Source organism: Homarus americanus, unplaced genomic scaffold (assembly GCF_018991925.1).
Source record: "Homarus americanus isolate GMGI-L3 unplaced genomic scaffold, GMGI_Hamer_2.0 scaffold46974, whole genome shotgun sequence".
NCBI lineage: Eukaryota > Metazoa > Arthropoda > Malacostraca > Decapoda > Nephropidae > Homarus > Homarus americanus.
The window spans coordinates 386810-406428 of NW_024728799.1; the positions used below are offsets into that span (position 1 = coordinate 386810).

The 19619-nt window shown below is 36.1% G+C and overlaps 1 protein-coding gene across 1 annotated transcript in view; it reads left to right on the forward strand.

Annotated features, from left to right (window-relative positions):
* Positions 1–16298, forward strand: part of LOC121866227 (1-phosphatidylinositol 4,5-bisphosphate phosphodiesterase classes I and II-like) — a 111868-nt gene extending 95570 nt beyond the window's left edge. The window contains 8 exon segments of the mRNA XM_042365840.1: positions 724–819; positions 1503–1624; positions 2080–2177; positions 2312–2483; positions 3750–3925; positions 4731–4875; positions 5577–5658; positions 7061–16298. Of these exon segments, the coding sequence (XP_042221774.1) occupies positions 724–819; positions 1503–1624; positions 2080–2177; positions 2312–2483; positions 3750–3925; positions 4731–4875; positions 5577–5645 (878 nt within the window). The 3' untranslated portion in view covers positions 5646–5658; positions 7061–16298.
* Positions 16299–19619: the final 3321 nt, after the last annotated feature.

The following is a 19619-nucleotide window of genomic DNA, read 5'->3' on the forward strand; positions in this document are numbered from 1 at the left end:
GATCAGGCCTTCATTTTTAATATTATATCTCTTTTCATTTAATGGATGGATCTTCAAGTACTGTTTACTAAATTAATTAACTAAAAGGTAAATTTTGTCTTAGTTTTACTGTTATGTAAAAATGTCCATGGAATTGCTTTTGTGTTTAATAATCTATATGCTTGTTGGTATCCACTTAATTGGGACTGCATACTGTGCTGTGCTGTACAGTGTTTGGGTGGAAGGATTCAGTTATAATACATGGCACACAACTTTTAGGAATCCTTTCCATCATGATTTTATGACCATGAATCTTTGCATTTAAATATAATCATGAATTTATCACTTAAGCTTTGGATCAGCCTTTGTTTTTTCTCATCAAGCTTTGGACCAGCCTTTGTTTTTTCTCATCATTAGACAAATTTTGTTAATGAAGTATCATGTAGCTTTTGCATTATGAGACTAAACTGTCAAGACTGGAGTTTACCGTGATCCTCAGCTGATTTCTTAGGGTACAGTACATTTGGATGAATATTTTTATGGTTTTTAAAGAAGAATTGTTGTGTAAGAATATTGTCTACAGTCAGACTGCTATTTAATTTGTTGCTAGATTAGTAATAAGACAATCTATATATTTTTTACCAGTTATAATACTTACAAGATTATTTGACTTATAAATCAGCATAATGCTAACCTTTAGCCTCTAGCAGCTAACTAACGTATGGTGGTGGTCTTGCTCCCCAGGTCGCCAGAACTCTGTCTCAGCCAAGGCTCACTTGAACACAAAGACAAGTGAGGAAAAGCCTGACCGGGAAAAGGAGGGTTCTGTGACTCTCCTAGGTACCTGACAGTGAGCTTTTGTAGTAGTCCTGTAGATGCACAGTTACACTATTTACTCTTTACTCATTCAATAGCTGATTTATATTTGTTTGATTTTTTTGGGGGGGGGGTGGACTAAAATGAATTATTTTGTTGGGAAATCAGAATGAGTTATTTGAAAGTTAATGCACTTATGTTGTAATTAATTTTAAATACAGGTAGATGTCTTTTTTTTTAAACTGTATGCTGGAGTGGCGTTAATTTAACACCTACTTGATACAACGACCAAAACACTCGACTCTTGGCATATGTTTATACACTTTGGAGAAATTATCTGGTGGTTTTCATAAGTTTTAGCCCTTAACTTTCTCTCCTGCAGTCCTGTTGATAAATATGAAGTCTAAGTTGTAACTGTTTATACATTTAATACCAATCATTTAGTATGTGAAGATGAGATGTGAATGTGATTGATTTAAAGAAAATTTGAACATACCAATGATAAATTACCTGAAGTGCTCTATAATGAATTTAAATAAAATCTGTAACTATAATGAGTCATTTTTTTATATAATTCATACTGGTACTTAATAGTATACTGTTTATTTATTTGAGTTTTTTTTATTTTTAGTGTAGTTGCTGTATGTGTATTTACCTCTTCCGTATGCATTAACCACACGTGCTCAATCAAGTTACTCACTTTACAGAAACAAGCAAACATCTTATTGAAGCTGAAGGGTTAGACAAACTGTTAAACTACAAGAGTGTGAAAGAGAAGAGAGTGGAGCTGGAGAAGAGCATAGACAAGTTACGAAAAAAATATGAAAAGGTAAGAAGAGCCGATTGGTAACAGTAGGTATGTTTATTTTCCTTTTAGCTGTTCATGAGTTAAGGTTATTTTTAGATTAGATTAATATTGTTTGTAGGAAATTGCATAGAAAGTTATAAAGTCTTACGAATTAATTGAGTTTTATTCATGTACAACTAGATCCTGTTCTCCATATATTCCATGAGATGTGGGGAGGGGGAGGGGGGGCACATCTAATGGAGCTTCGATATAGCAGACATTCCTCTCCACATAATCCATTATATAGAGGTTTCACTGTACCCAATATTCTAATACTGTACCTGTAATAGAATGCAGCTTTGCTTATTAATACCCCTTTGACTGTTGAGATTTTATCCCTTGACAACATAAATAGATTAGTGAAAGAGGGAGAGAAGGAAGGGGCTTAAATATACACAAAAAGGTACCAGAAAGTAGACCATTTGTATCTTTGACAGGAACGACAAAATCTCACTCAACAGCAAGAGAAGAGGAGAAGTCAACTACAGAAATCACATTCTAAACTCGTTAAAAAATACTCAGCCAACAAAGGCGTGTAAGTATCAGTCACATTTGTGTTGACTCAGTTACAATGAACTATATGTATTAAAGCAGCATGAAGGAATAAAAGATAATGATTTATGGTTGTCGTGAATATATACAAACTGCTAATACAAGACTTTTCAACAGTGAACCGGCAGGACCTGTTGCAAAAGAAAGCACGCAGGAGCTTAGTGCAATGCAAGAGGACCTCGATTTACGTTTACAGGAGCTAGAGAAGTCGTACCAAGCAAGTCTTAGTGAACTAGGGCAAGCATCTCTCATTGCTGAAAAGAAACTGCAAGAGAAATATCATGAACCAGTGAGTATTTTAAAGACTTAGTATTTCCTTCTCTTACTTACTTTGAAATATGAAAAAAACATTTACTGTATGATGTGTTTATTAGGGCGTCTTAAATATTTCACTAAAGAACCGTAATATATGAAGGCAGTTTTATTCATAAAAATCAAGAAGTTCCCTTTCTGCTCTTTCAAGCCATACACAGCAAGTAAGACAACAACATGCATATCATGTAACTGTAAACAGTTACACCATGATCCTACACTGGACATTGAAGGTCCTAGTACAGAAAAGACCGACTGCCCAAACAGTTAATTAAGCTAACAGGTGGTGGAGGGGGAAAAAAAGTCTAGCTCTTAACTGTGGCATGACACTGTTTCTGTGTCTGGCAGAACTTTGTTGCATTTGTAAGGTGTCACCAATATGGGCATCTTTCATAAAATATGATGTTTGTTTTCATATTTTTAATTGAGAATACTTTACCCTGTATAATTATATTGTTTGGAATGCAATATAAAACCCAACAATCTTCTTTCAGCTTCAGAGTTATTATATCATACATCTGGCAGTACTGTACTGTATAGTGTAGGAGCTTCACCTCCAACCCAAATAGATGAGCTGCCACTGAACTTCAATCATTTATTTGAAATGATGTTTTGTTATTTTATGATTATTATTTTGTTTTATGAGGTAATTATTGTTTGAATATCAGGAAATAATGGTAGATGATGATCTGTGGCAAAGTGAATGACGACCGCGTGGTGGTTAACGTGTTGTTAATTAGAGACACAGGTGTAGGAATGGGGATCAGTAAACTACCTGGAATCATCTTCATGATCAGTAATACTACCCATGCTGCATATTCAGTAAATTAATATTTTGCACATAGTAATGAATACAGTATTCATATTTACCTTTTTTACCTAATGGTCACTCACTAGAGGTGGCCTTGCTGAGAGAAGGAGGCCAGTGGCATGTGTAGGATCCCTCCAGTGTTCTTGATAGATTTGTCAAGGGCTATTTTGAAGCTGAGTACAGTTTGTGATTCCACAGCTTGAGCTGGCAGACTGTTCCATAGATCTACCACTGTCAATGTAAAATTAATTTACATTCCTTACTTTTTAAAATTAACGGAGCATTAAACAATTTATAAATTTATGCAAAATAACGGTGGCTGATGGGAAATAATTATTTAACATTTCAGTAACATTATTTTGTAAAATTTGCATTGTGTATCTGACCCATTAAGGATTTTGGTTGATGATCATGCTTGAAATTATCTTTCAGATCTTCACTGCACTGGAGAAGGCCATGAAGATGTCTCAAGCAGCACAGTTAAAGACCTTACAGACCTTACATGACAAACAAGTTGATGATATTAAACGTAAAACAGAGGAACAACACAGAGAAAAGCGAAAAGGACTTGTCAAGACAGTTGGTGGTGATAAAGAAGAATTAAGCAGGTTTGTTATAAATTGTTACAGGCAGTACAGTGATGTGCTTATAACTTCTGATAGTGGCCACTGGGGCAGTGCAATTTGTCAGATATGTTTAAAAAAAGGAAGAAGCACAATCATAAATTGTTTATTTGAACTGTATTGATATTTCTAGCAGCATTAACAACTCTATAGTTTTCATTTGCTGATTCTTACTATACCATATACTGTATATGCATGTACAGGAGTATAGCTAATATGAACTTTTAAGGCCAAACTTACTGAAAAAGTAGGTCTACAATTCTTCTTTTTTGGGTACATTTTAGTTTGCTTTTTGTCCGAGCAATGGCAGTAGTATTTTGTGTGCCTGATACATTCTATTTAGTTCCTTCAGCTACATGTTAAAACAAAAGGGACATCCAACTACCTTTCCCTCACAGCCATATTCTCTCCTTAACCTAAACAAAAATATCTCATCATTGACACAATAAACAAAAGAACAATGTGGAGCACCATTACTCAGAACTTAAGTACAGTACAGTACTGTAGTGAAATACTGTATTGTAATTCACTAAATATCATTCACTTCCCATATTCCACTTTCAGATTTACAAGAAATTGCATTGAGAAAAAAGTGTTCTAGCGCACTCCACATTTTACCAATGTCCAGTGCGGCAATTGCATTACCTCAAACATTGTCAGGGGCATCGTGATTACACTTTATTGATTTTTTTTTCTTATGGAGTAATTGACCCATATTTGTCATCTTGGAGTTTACTTCACAATTATTGTTGATTAACAAGACTTTAAAATCTGTGTTGTCACTTTACAGGAAAAAGCGTGAGATCAGTAAACAAATAGTTGCTGAAGGTATCCAGGAAAGACAGAGACTCACAGACATTCACGATAAGAAGAAGGCAGAGTTAGAAAAGCAACAAGAAGAAATTCGAAATCAGTACGAAGAGGAGAAGCAAAGGGTAAGATTATATGTGATCGATCCATGACGACAAGTGGATTTGATGGGTGGGAGAGAAACACAGGAATGAGCTAAGTTTATTTCTCTAAAGATTTCGGTTCTGTGTAGCCCGAAACATTAGAGAAATAAAGAAACTTAGCTCTTTCATGTGTTTCCCTCCCACGTAAGATTATGTGTTCATCTCAAGTTGGGTCATTTGTCATGGGAGATTACCAGTAGTTCACACATTTTCGGTTAAGGTACTGTAGGTTCATGTACTGTTACTGACAAAGAAATGATTTTAGTCAGTCTTGGGCCCTGAATCATGCCAGGTAAGTTTTAGTTTTAATAATTGGTAATAAATATACTCTCTCTCACCATAGTTGTCTGGCAGCAAAGGAATCACACGACTGTAATGTATAATACAGTATAGGGGAAAAAGTGTCATAGTGGATGTTTTGTTAAATGCCTGAACAGTAACCCATTATTTTCCCTTTATTTCTTGAATTTATAATTTTATGGTTATTGTACAGTATATGACTTAAGGACAACACCATGTAAAAACAAGGGTTTTACTGTATATTATAAATTTACATGCAGTAATGAAAATATTTTTTGAAGTTGTAGCTGCTACTTAGTAGGTGAGTACTGGTACCGGGTATATTCTTTGTTGATAAAATATGGTAATGAAGGTGGATTAATTATATACTGTTTGTATTTCAGGCAAGAAATGCAATTGAAACAGAGTTTGAAGAAAAACGTAGAAAACTTGAAGAATCCATTACCTCTTAGACCTCTGTTGAAGGTACAGTTTACCTTTTGTTCTGACAGTTTTATTTATAATGGAATGCAGTGATTAGGTACTGTATTTGTAATTGTGTAAACACATTTTTATTTGTGTGCCTTTGTTCGTACTAAAAGGATGGAAATCTAGTTGCCACACTTATGAAGTTTTTTCATTTAAATCTCAGGACTTCAGAGCTCCCAGGACACATTAATACTCATACAGTAGTTCTTCAAGAAATCTACTACTTGTCTATTCTATACAATGCCATGAACTGTAGGTGATTTATAATATTTTTTTTAAATTAAATGATAAACATATCTTCCTGTATTCAGAGAATGATAGCACATAATGAAGTGTTCAATAACGAAAAATAATACTTTACTGTAGTACTTAGAAACATTGTACTAAACTGTTTTGTTGGTTTGCCTGTCATGGGAAGGAATTACCTGCTTTCCAACTGCATGCATCTAAGTAAATGTATTTAAAGAATTAGTTTTTTTCCTCCAGGTGTGCTACTGATAAGTGGTAATAGTGAAACAAGAAAAGTGAGAAAGATAGACCTAAGGAAAAATATTAAGACTAAGAAAGGGGGAAAGGACTAATATTAATTTCTGTTAAGTCTAAATTAAATGACTTTATAACTGTGATGTAGTTCACTCACCTTGAAAGCAGAGGGTCCTGGGTTCTCTCATGTATGGTACACTAGACCTTTCATACTCAGCAGTAAGATAAGATCACTTGCCAATAGTGGAAAAATCCTTTGGTGAGCCAGTACAGTATTCTACCAAGGGTAACCCACAAGTTGCTGAATGCTAAGAGCTGGGGAATCTGCACTAGTCCATCTATCCTGACTAAATTTTGTTACAGATTTCAGGGTGGTTCTTCTCTTTGAACAAAAATAGGTAAAAGAAGTGTAACATTATATATAAGGAAGGATAATCTCTTCTCCCAAAATAAAACTTTCATGGATCACTAAAGACAGTCATACCTTGGCGTCCCCTCATGAATGAAGGATGTTGTATTGTGTTTTAATTATTCTCTTATAAGGTATTATCTGTTTGTGTCAACCCACTATCTTTTGGTGGCAAGGTCAGTTTATATGTTTGTTTTGAATGGAGTAGAGTTCCAGCTTGGTGTAGACCTTGGCAAAAGTCTTCTCAGAAACTCCTTATTTAATTATTGGATGTCTTGAGGAGCATTAATACAGCATCAAAAGATTCAAGTATATATATATTAAGTTATTTAATTAACCCAAGTCACAAGGAACAGTGAGAGTTTGGTCCTGCTGACAACCATGATAAAATTATCAAATTTTTATTCATCACTTATTTTACACTTAAGTTGAATTATAAATTGGGATATTTAATGTTGATGTGATTTGGCAATATATTCAGTAGTTAACATCAATCTTTCTTTTCAGATAGAGGGTGAGGCTGCATGTACCAGTACTATGGCACATGGTTTGCCTACCACTGAGAGAACACACAGCCCCAGGTTCCTTAACAGTAGGCGCCTTTGTTTAAGCAGATGACAGTTCAATGTGATGTCAAGCCTATTCGGGTCCTTCCACAGACCTGCTTTACAGTTGACTTGACTCTCTAAAGGTCATTTGTTTGTGTGTGTGATAAAATCTACTGGCGCCTGAATAAACAAAGAAGCTTTATATGTGTGGGTCGTTCAATACTAGTCACTGTCTAGAGGAAACCACTAGTGCTGCCCATAATGAGCCACATGTGTGTTTAGGATTTATGTAATTGTGGGTTTATTATGTACAGTGTAATTCTGATGAAAGTTTTTATATTTGCTGTATACTAGAAACTTGACATTAGAGGCTGACTAAGGTGATAAGCATGTTTTGTTTGGCATTTTGAGACTGAAGTTTGTGCAGTCACTGCCTCTGGCTATGAAGGGGAATGAATGCAAATTGTCTGATTATTTAGAGAAAGGAAAGACATTTAATTAATAGATGTTTCACTAGTTAAGACTTTTTTTTTCTGAATTATATATATTTATTACTCATGTTTTACAATCTTTATTGATGAATGTACCCTGTGCTGCTGGATACAAATTAACTTATTTTATATGGGAACATGATTATTTTCAGTATTTGTTGATTTAGTATCATAAATTATGTCAAAAATCACTTATATTGTGTATAATATTTACAGTTGTGTACATTATGATGGGTCACATTGTGTTATTAGGTGCCAATTTTTGTTTCCCTTTATTATAAGATATTGTGATACAAAGTGTGGAATAGTTATTCATTTGAAGTGTAGTTCATATCATCCTTAAATATTCATTTCTCATCACGATGTTCTATGCCATGTACCGTACTAAGTTTTTGTTGATTTATTCCCTGTTGATAACTGTTTGTAATTTGTCAATACCTGGGAAGTTTGTTCACGACCATCACCGAGTTACAGTACTACTTTTATATATAATTTATCTTACGTTGTTGTGATCAGAGTATATTATTTGTGATTCCATGTGTGGAGACAGGAAACTGAAGCTGTAAACAATCATTAGACATATGCCAATGTTGATACTGTCATTTATTGTTAAACATGTATATAGCTACTTCATTGAATTTTTAATATGAATATAATCATTAGCATCAATAACAGTATGGATGCAAATATATGTGGTAAATGTATTAGGAATTTCAGAAGTGAAAATGAAGACAAGAGGCTGCGTTCGACAATTTCCTCTTCGTACATGTACGATATGATCGATTTCTCATCAGTAATGTTTCAACAATTGGTAAGGAATGTTTTCAACTCGCTACACTTCACATCAAACAATGCAAATAATGGCTTAATGTTTAAATGAGTTACTGCCTTGTATCTTAGACCATGATAAAAAAAAAATTTCTAGATGAATTGTGAACCACCAATCAGCCAACACTGATCATGCAAATATTTTCTTTTGTTTTATCCTCACAACCTTTATCATATATATACTGTAATTACTACCTACCACTCTCCTATACAGTATAGTAGTTGCTCATAGTTATCCCCTGACAAAGAATAATTACAGTGTTCAGTGTTTGTTAGAGTTATATAAGACAATTCAATTCCATAAGAATCTTGAAGGTGTAAATCTTTCCTTTTCATTTGGAGAAAATAATAACATAAGCTTGTGCATGAGCCTTCGATGAGGTGCTTAATTCTCATTAATTTTCGAACGCAGCCAAAATATTCTATGCAGATGTAGTTTGACCATAGTCCTTACTTGCCTTTCTACTCCTTAAAAAAGAAGCTCTGCCTCACGGTACACATAACTAAGGATTCATTCCAGAGAAAATGAAAACATGGTTACCCTCAACTCTGTTGTATGAAATTATGCTTTAGTATGTGAAATTTACGAGTTTAAATTCTAAAAGTGACTACGGATATTGATAGATTACATATATAAAATTCTTGACCATATTATAGTACAAACATTTAATTATGCTATGATCTTGTAATGCATGTAATAAATATTTTATGTCATGAAAGTTTTACAGATTTGTGATTTCATGCTAAATATTATTACACTATTCTTATTTACTCTTCCAGTGTAATTGTAATAAAACCTCACAGTAGTCAGTTTGTGATGAGGTTTTGCTGGTTAGTTGTCACTGAAAGAGAAGCATATATACAAACATATGCTACACAATTTTGTTAATTTATTTTTCTACAGAACAACTACAGGGAGGTCCTATTTTTCAGTGGAGATCAATAAATTACTTCTTTCTCTCTCTCCCTCTCTCTTTTGTTGATTTACTTTATTATATTTTTACATTGTTTTGCATCTACTTATTTTTGTCAATTGGTGTTTTATTTTATGACTCAGTATCAATGAGTTACACATGATATCCAAACCATCAGACATCAACTGCCACTATCAGGGTGGGTGAGACCAGTTACTATTTCCTGCTGCAAATAGCTACTGTTCCTCACCCACATGAAACAGTCAAATATTTACTGGATCTCATTTGATGTGATGGTTGAAGCAAGGTCCAGTGAGGTCTTAGGTCAGGGACTCAAAAAACCCTTATAATGAACTCTCATGATTGAGACCCTTGTTGGTCATTAAAAGTATATGTAGATGTCATTCCTCTCAGTTCCTGCCACAACTCCAAGTGGTCAGTACACAAGCTACTCCTGCCCTCAGTCAAGTGACTTGCCATATTCTAGAAAGATATTTGTTAAGAATGCTCTTTGTTGTATTTGTTAATGTGTTCTTTAAGTTAAGTGTTTGCCATAGTCATTTTACTTAATCATACAGAGTTTAGAAATTAAGATGAGGTGTGTTCAGTTAAGCAGTTGTCTATATTCATGGTGCAAGTGTTAATTGTTTTTATTGATATCATCAGTGAACTTCTGAAGGAGGATAGTAAATGGGGCTGCAATAGTTCCCAGAGTTACAGGTTTAGTGATTTTCACTTAAATATGGTAGCTTAGACTTTAAATAAAATTTAAATTAGTATTTTATTTGACATCTGGACACTGCAATCCTCCTTGGGTGAAGCAAACGTTTCTCTTTGGTCCAGGCATAATTACTACTTCAAAATCACGTACATTTACATCAAACAAGATTAAAAACTCTTTCGTAATAATTCTCAAATAATATTTCACTTCCTTTTAGTTGAATAGTATGAAGTGCTTTTCTTCTTCTGGGATATGAAATTTGGTAATCCATTCACGAACTTTATATCAGAAATTACCAAGGAATATATAAAGAATGAACTCTAACTTATAATTTTGGTTTATAATCAACAGATATTCACCAAAGACTGAGCTACTGTAGTCTCCCAAGTTACAAACATGATTGGTTTGATACTACCGTACGTACCTTTAAACATCCAAGGGTGAATAAAACTTTTATTTTATATTTTTATACCAATTGAGCTGGATCTTCGGGCAGACACATTTTATCAGTGACAAATCCTGCATTTTGATACAGATTATTCACTTGATCTCTGACTTGAACAAATAATACAATAGTTTGTACCATCTTAATCTACCTTTGAACTCTTAGGTTTTCGTTTTTTTTTTTTTTTTTTACAGTCTTACGGCTCCTTGTTTGTTTACTCTATAATTGGATATTAACAATCCTCATGATAATTACTGTTAACATTATGTTACAATAGTTTGCTTTCACTCCAGTTTAGACTTTCCTTGACTCCTGAGAGTTTGGCTAAGTCTATATATACCCGTTAAGTCTTGAGACATAAACATTCTATTTCTTCCTAACACAACTATATCCTTCATGAGCTGGAGGAGATTTAAATGAGTGCTAACTGAAGTAATAATTCATGAGACCTATCAAAGATTTCAACAATCGCTCCGGGCAAACCTTAAAGAAACTATCAGATTAGAACTACTAAGTCCACAATACCTAAAACCAGTAATAAAGTTTCTTAACACAAATTTCCTCGAGAGATTTAACATGAAACATTAAATTAACAGATATAAATGATTTGTGGATAGTTAAAATATGTATTTGAAACCCATCATACTGAGAATGAAACTAGTTATAAGTAATTAACTAAAATTATTGATAAAAAAACATTGTACTTCAGAAATATTTAGTTTAATGCAAGTCCACTAAAAATTTGTTATTTTTTGGAATCCCTTTACTATTATTCAAGTACAGTACAAGGATAGGCTGCTGGGGTGAGTAGTGTGATATCTTACTTGTACTGTACTGGGTGATAATCCTATGTAGCCCAGGCCTATGCTTAGGACCCTAGTACAGTATATGTAATAAGTTCTGCCTCATGTGGGGGAAAACTATGCTCGTGGAAAGTGACATGATAAGAGTATTTTTTGTCTTATATCTGGATGGCAGTCTGGAAGTTCGAGGTCACAATAATCTGCAGGATGATGGGGATAATGACTATACTAACTGTGTCTAGGTTCCATCATTCTCATAAGTGGGATAAGAATTAGTCCACTCACATTACCAGAGTCAAGAACATGCTCACAAGTGCCTGGAAGTGAGATTAAGTATACTGTATTATTGTATCATTGTAAGTGAAATTAACGAACATATGAGATCATGTGTTGTAGACATGTCATCACTCTCTCCACCTCACAGATTGGGAGCTTAGCATCAGACCACACGCCCTAGCTGGGAATAGAGTAATGCTTTACGAACAGGGGGGTAAGGATCTAATCTCTTTTGTCTCAGATTTTCCACTGTGGGGAGGATGGGGGAACTGAAGGGATGGGGTCACAACCTGATTAAACTTTTTTCAAATCATTTACAGTTTCTGCTACCATCTTGAACTGGGGCAGGTGCTGTAGCAGGGTTAGCACTATAAGATGAATGGGATGCAGGATTAGTGTTTTAGAACTTCACACCTCAGTAGTGTGTCAACTTGATCAGCCTCTGGTTTTATTCAGTGAATGTAAGACTGAGGACACTTTGTTCTGTTGGAACCTGAGTACTGTACCTGTCTCTTTGGTTGACAGTCAGTAAGTCAACTCCTCAGGATAATATGAATATGGGGAGTTTATGGTTTGTTCCTCTATATCTTACTGAGGAGCGGGCTTTAGAGAGGCAACATAGGTGTGATACCAAACTGAGTTCTAATATTTCTTACATATTGGTGAGAGAAACACATACCCCCTGTACACAGTTAAAATATGAAAGAATAAAAGTAATCAATTCCACCAAAAATCAATAGCTACATTATTCACAAATTAAAAAAAATCAATAGCTATTCAAGTTTCTACAAGCCTCAATTGACAATTTTAGTGGCAGCTATATGATCAAAACGATACAGTATATCTGTAACAAATACAAGTACTGCACAGCTAACATCTACTATACTCAAACATATACACTGGCTAATAATATGCAAAAAAATAATAATAAAATAGCAAAAAGTCATGTGAGTATTAAATAAAAGAATAACATTAAGTGACTGTTGATGATGTGATACAGTACTGGGACAACACTGAATCACCCGAATGAATTAAGCTTGCTGGAGTGATTATCTTAAGAGGCCAAACACTGGCATTGGCCTTTAGCTATAACTTTGAGGTCCTGAACTATAAAATTAATTATACTTTCTTAACTTTCATGTACAAGTGACCTAGTGGACACAAGAGGTTTTCTCTTCTTTGGTGGTGTATTTTAGAGGAGTTTCTCCCCATTTTGGGTAGAGTATTAAGTATTCACTTCATCTTCATTTAAAAATATACTTGAAGAGCTAAAGAACCAAAACTGTGGATATTGGAAGAAAAAGGTAGTTTTTTGTATAGTCGCAGTCAAAAGTTCGCTCCCTGTGATGATACTGAGGTTCCGAACTTACTTACCCTGACTGTCATCTGGTGTGGGTGTGCTTTGTTTATCTCCTTTGGGGGTCGATACAGTTTAGGAGGGAGAAAACTTTTGACCCCAGGTGTACATCATAGTTATGTTGTACAGTACTTCCTTGTGGGGTGTGTGTAGTAGACATTTGAGTATGACCACCTCTCTCCAGTCCTAGCATGTTTAAATTTTAAAGGTCGCTTGTTGAAGTTCTGTAGTCAAGAAATGAAGGACTGTAGTATGGAAATCTATTTTATGATGGGATGAAGCAAGTTACTGGTAACTTGTTTTGTTTCCCTTTTCCTAAGCTGGTTTAAATTTGGTAAGAACTGAGAGAACCATCTTCTGAATTCCCCCTTTATAGCATGCAGGGGACTTGACTTGTGTGAATTTATTGTAAGGATTTCATCAGCTAGTGGATCAAGTAAATCTTTGACCTAATTTGAATAGGTGAGAAGTGTTGCTCGCAGTAGAAAACTTGATCTTGCCTTCTCTGGCTAAATAATGTATCCTTCTGTTAAAACTGTTAAACCCTCCGGCAAAAGGCAGGTTTTGCAAGAGAGTAATTGGGGATTTGAATTTGACAGAATCACTCTTTTTCTACCCCTCAGTCATAATGTGTGATTCAGTACTTCTTCAACATCATTGTTTATCTCCCTCTCCAACACACACACTCTAGGCTTCCATCATTTTTCTAAATCTATTACCACATAAATAGCAAAAATTTGATCTGAAGCCTTACTGCTCTTAATTTAACCTATATTGGTGCTATAATTCTCACAAGAACTTTACCACACATTCTCTAGTGTATTGTATTCAACAAACTTATTCATCTATACTACTGAGTAAGTATCATAAACCTTTGCATTTCACCAACCTGGAATATTGTTATATCTTTTGCACTGCCTCGTACACGATTAACTTAACTCCCTTTATTTGTCGTTCATCACTTACTTCTCCTTTACTTTCACCTTTAATTCGCTTAACATGCCATTCAAGTGTTCCATTTTATTTTTTTAATTATTATTGTGTATTTACTGTATATAATTGTGCATCACAGTGCACTTACATACGTATAACATACTTAGTCTACAGTGGCACTCGAGTCTCACTGGCTGGAGGCTCAATATACTTGTACAGGTATTGTTGTTTAGTGTATTGAGCAAATTCCATAAATATATATGCTCTGTGTTCACCAGTTGTCTTGTTAGAAAGTTAATTCTGCATTGCAGAGTGCCAGGGCTGGTCCCATTTAAGACTCATTATGCCTCATAGGATGAATGGGAAATGTACTGTATTTAATATTTGGTTAAACAGGCTACAGTAGTTCTTTAAAGCATTGACTGGTCCCATGGTAACACCTCCACGTCTCACTTGTGGTTGAAGGTTTGCGTCTCACTTGTTACAGGCAAAAGTAATTTGTTGGTATCTTAGAAGTCATTTTTGTCAGTACATATACAAAATTAATAATATTTTGAAGGTACCATAACTGAAAAATACCATGAAACAGAGTTGATTGTAAACCATGTTCAGTATTGTTGCAGCAACTTTATATGTACTATTTTCATAACATGTGGAGTAACTAACTTTGCATTCTATGTCAGGATTGAAAATAAACCCCCAAAACATGAAGAATATAATGGGCTCATTCCCAATACGCTTGCCCTGTAATATTGGATACAGTATAAATTAATTAACTTGTGTGTTTCATCATCAAAGAAGCAGTTGAAAATTTTGCACTTTGATCCTCGATTACAAAACGTAAAGTTTGCTTTAGGCCGAGCTTCTTTCCTCAGATGTTTCTCAGTAACATTTTGGATGGCTTAGGATGTGAAGTGTTTTCCAGAAAGAATTGTGTATGAATCATGTTTTGTGGTCACTTGGCTAGTGTAGTGAAATTGCAGAGTTCTTTTGATGTGTTGGAGTCGGATTATGACTACTAGACTTCCATTCATTTTTCATAGGAACCTTAACTGCTCTTAATGGATAGAAGGTCTGTTTTTTATATGTCATTTTTTGTAAAGTTAAACCTCAGTCATTATGTGAAGTCAGCTGTGTATAATAGGTGTTCATACATCTTCCTTCTTATACATATGACCAGCTGTTCTATAATGGAGTATTTAGTGTTCTTAACATACCACAGATCCCAACCCACTAATCTTGACATTTCATTCATTATATGTGTCTACACTGTAAGAGGTCAGGTCTAAACCTTGAAAACATTTACACAGTATATGGTTGCCCTGAAATCATCGTATCCCAAGTTCCACTTACATGTTCATCAGTGAGTTTCTTCTCATTGTCAGCAAGAGAGAGAGAGCAAATTGTATTCATTAGAAAGTATAAAGTTGGTTGGCCAGTTTTCATTTTTGAGCTGTATTTGTGTATAAATTGATGGATTATTGAGCTAATTCAGTTTGCCTTCTCTCTATCAACTGACGTCAGATGATCGTTATCGAAGTGTGAAAAGTGTAGAGAGCAATAAAAGAGTCAGTTTCAATGGTTTTTGGCTCATCACCACGTTTGAGCCTTTCAATATATCACCGGTTACACTAAGAGATTATGCCTGTTGAATTGGATGCCACTCAGTTGTATTGTTTTCCCAATTGTTTGTTATTTGTTGTCAATGTGTAGAGACCGGCAACATACCAGATATTTCCCCTAAGTAGTATTTAAGTTAATGGACCAATGAAAAGTCATTGATATGCACATCAATACATATGTGCATGCACATGAGCATGCATACACACTTACACATGATACATGCACACAAATACACTTGAAAAATAAGAACCTAGAATGTTCCCAAGGTTTTAAAGTCATATTGATGTCACAACCTGCAGCCGAGTGCATCAGACATTCTTGTTCCTTTGAAAGTTGACTGGAGAATGGCTAGCACTTTGGAATATATGTGGAACTTTTGAGGAGGGCTCTAGCTCTGGGCAGTAAGACAAATCTTTGTTCATAAACACAACAAAATTTTGAAATGTATGGTTTAGGGCATTATTAAGTGGAGAGCTGCTGATGCAGAATTGTACACTATTTTTTTATACAGGAAATCTAATTGGACTGTATTCTTACTTCTTATGCAATTCCTAACGGTTAATTCACACACATAAAATAACTCTTGAGTGCTGATGTGCTGCTCTAGGTACAAATGCACATTATTTTGTATAGCATCTACATGAGCTCTCTTTCATGGAGGTGCTTTCTATATAAATATATGGGTAAATACTTGATTTGAAACTTAAACTGTCAAGATTTGAGCCTTTAAAGCTGAGGTTGTGAAAAAGTTTGGTCAACATGACTGTCTTGAGGCACAGCCACCAAATACAAGAGCTGCATTCATACAACACACTTTTATTGTCCTACTTACTGAACCACGTACTATAATATTGTACCGTACTTATACCAGGGAAGAATAGTATGCAAGACCATATAATATATTTAACCCTGGATATATAAAACACTATACAGTACAGTAAAACCTCTATTTAACGAAATATATGGAGGGGAAAGTCCGTTAGATAGTTGTCCATTATATGTGAAAGCTCCATCTAAAGAACAAAAACAGTTAGATTGATGTCCGTTAGATGGAGGTTTCACTATGTTTATACAAGATAAAAATAGAAATGAGTTTATTAACACCGAGACCCCCCACTGAACAGCTATATCATTCATCTGAGGCACAAGTCTGACTCAACACCTACAACAATAGTGTTTTATACTTTGTCGTGTGATAAAATACTGTAATACCTACAAGTAATTCAATTGTTACTGTACAGTGTACAGTGTACACTGTACTTAGGTAAGTAGATTCAAAAGTTAATAGCTCCTTTGGACAAGGCTTTGATATTTGACTTTCAACTGTGACAATAACCTTTGAAATATGGTGTCTTGAGAAATTGTGTAGTGATGATAAACATTCATGTGAAATTTCATCAAATAATCTCTGTCAAATCAAGAGTTCTCTATACAAGGTTACCTTGAAGTGAGGAGTCACACTGACTTTAATTTTATATTTTTGCACTTCAACTACTGTAGTGATGATGAATTGTTACTTGACTAAAGTTTCATGAAAATATCTGTGTTAATACAAGGAGTTATTATCTGGAAAAACTCACGTAGACATACTCATACAGTAAGCATTTGGTGTTTCGCATTTTGTCTGTGGTAGTGACATTGCACATTCCAATAAATTTTTGTCAAAATATCTAAAGTAATAGTTTAATATATTTATCAAACTTTGGACATTTTAACCCTTGACCTTCCTGTAACCTTGATCTCTGACACAGACTTGAATGTTCCCTCAGATTTACAAAATAAATTTACTCTTATTATAATGAAAATAACACCAATGAAGCAGAAAAGAAACAAAAATTGTGAATACCATTACAGTAACTATATGAGAATTACCAGTAACTTTTTGCACTTACTAATATAAAACAAAACATAAATACTGTATACAATACTTTATTTGGATGCTACTCAGACAGGTAAGTGCACAGTCGAGTGAGTGATCAATTTTGTTTATATTAGCTAATGATCACAGGATGATTGTAATTACGGCACTTGATGAGCTTTTAGAGAAAATACAGGTACAGTACTAAAAATTATTTTAGTTCACCTACACCCTTAAAAATCTAAAGTCTTCATATTATGGTACAGTTGCAGAAATGTGTTCCTCCACACCTTGTGGTACCCTGTGTTTCCAAACAGCCAACCTATATGATTTATAGCAAACCTATCCACCAATCACATCAACCGTTACATGACCAATACCCATTCACTCATAAATAATGATGCTACTACTGCAACGTTGCCATTTGGAGACACGGGTTACCACAGGGGGGCAGAAACACAGCTCCACAACTGTACTGTAGGTGAAATTGTAGCTAAATTGGGATTTTTTGAGTTGTTTTGGAACCTTAACTCCAAAATTACATTGTCCCTGTGGGATATGCTTTCAGATTCTGAAAAACTGCCTTACAAACTAGTCCTTTGGCGACTTGGTCCCTAATCCATTCATTGGTCAGGGTGTTTCTTTACTGCAATTCTGAGACAATTATTTGACACTCAGGCATGTCATTGATTTTGCTATAGCATTAATTTTCTCAGCTGATTGTGCAAATTTTTCTCAGAGCTCTGCATATACCTGTATCAGCTCTGCATTTACCTGTATCAAGTGTACTTTTGCAGAAGGGTCCTGTAGTTCATTTAGTTTTGCCTCTTAGGTCTTCCTCTTCATCCATTGAGTGGCATTGCTAACTGTTCTTGTTGGACTCATTGTAGCTGAGGTTGTTTGTACAGTTCATTGTAATCTGTAGATAACATTGATAAACAAACCACTCGAGCAATGGTTAGTACTACTGTACAGAGTCCTTCAACATTTTGAAAAAAGGTTTAGCTTGCTAATTTTTTTTTGTATATGGCACATAAGAGTGATATTGTAGTGGATTCCTCCCCTACAAACGCCGTTTGTTGCTGAGTAGCCGACCCTCTACAAATTCCCCAGCGTATGCCTCGTGGTCAAGGTTGGCAACCAGCACCGCCTAACATAACGGAGGTCAACTATCAACCCACGTCTACCCCAGCTATATAAGACCTCACACCGCCGTGACCTACCTCTTTCTTCCTACAGCCACCAGCAAGCAACACCTCTTCCTCCGCTCCTGCCTGGTGGCCCTCGCTCCCGCCGGCGACCATGGCGACCCTACAAGCTGCCTGTCCTCCTCTGAGCACCCTCACCAACCAGCTCTCCCTACACCACGCTTGGACTCACGCTGCCACCCCCCAGCACCAAGCTGCATTGTACATCCAATACAATATGTATACAGAGAGCACATTGTGAGTTTCCTTTCTCCATCCCATCCTGAGTGTGAACCAATATCTCATAACCCAACAAATGGTGCCCCCGGAGATTCGCACTCACACAGGATGGAGGAGAAACTGATCACTCTCCCAGTTTTCAAGCAACATGGAAGACTGGCTTATCCACACAGTGGCAGCTCTCATCGGCTTTACAGCTACCGTCTCTACACCGCAGGTTAGACACCCTAGAGCAGCTCTGCTACTCTAAGCAGACAGCCGCTCCTCTTCCTGCCCCAAGCACCACTTCCTACCGACCCCAACACACCCGTCCTGCCTCAGACGCTGCTCCCGGCCCAGCAGTACCCCCTGCTGCTGTTGTGGCCCCTGCTCCTGACGCGGCCCCTGCTCCTGACGTGGCCCCAGCTCCTGACGCAGACCCACACACCCCTCTTTCCTCCCTTAGGTACCCCCTGCTACTGTCCTGCACCCTGCTGCTGTCGTGGACCCTGCTGCTGTCGTGGACCTTGCTGTTGTGTTGCACCCTGCTGCTGTCATGCACCCTGCTGCTGTCATGGACCCTGCTGCTGTTGTGGACCCTGCTGTTGTCTTGCACCCTGCTGCTGTCATGCACCCTGCTGCTGTCATGGACCCTCTTCCTGACGCGGACCCACACACCCCACCAGGCGCTACTGAGGACTCTGTACCTGCCGCGAGAGAAGCACCACATTCCTCGCCTCCACAACCCTCCTTCTTCCTCTCTTCTCCCACAGATCTCATGTATCTAGACAAAGTGTCTCTCATAGCGGCCGGCTCATCCATGCCCACGCCGTTATGTCTCACATGTGGGATGCAACCCTGCA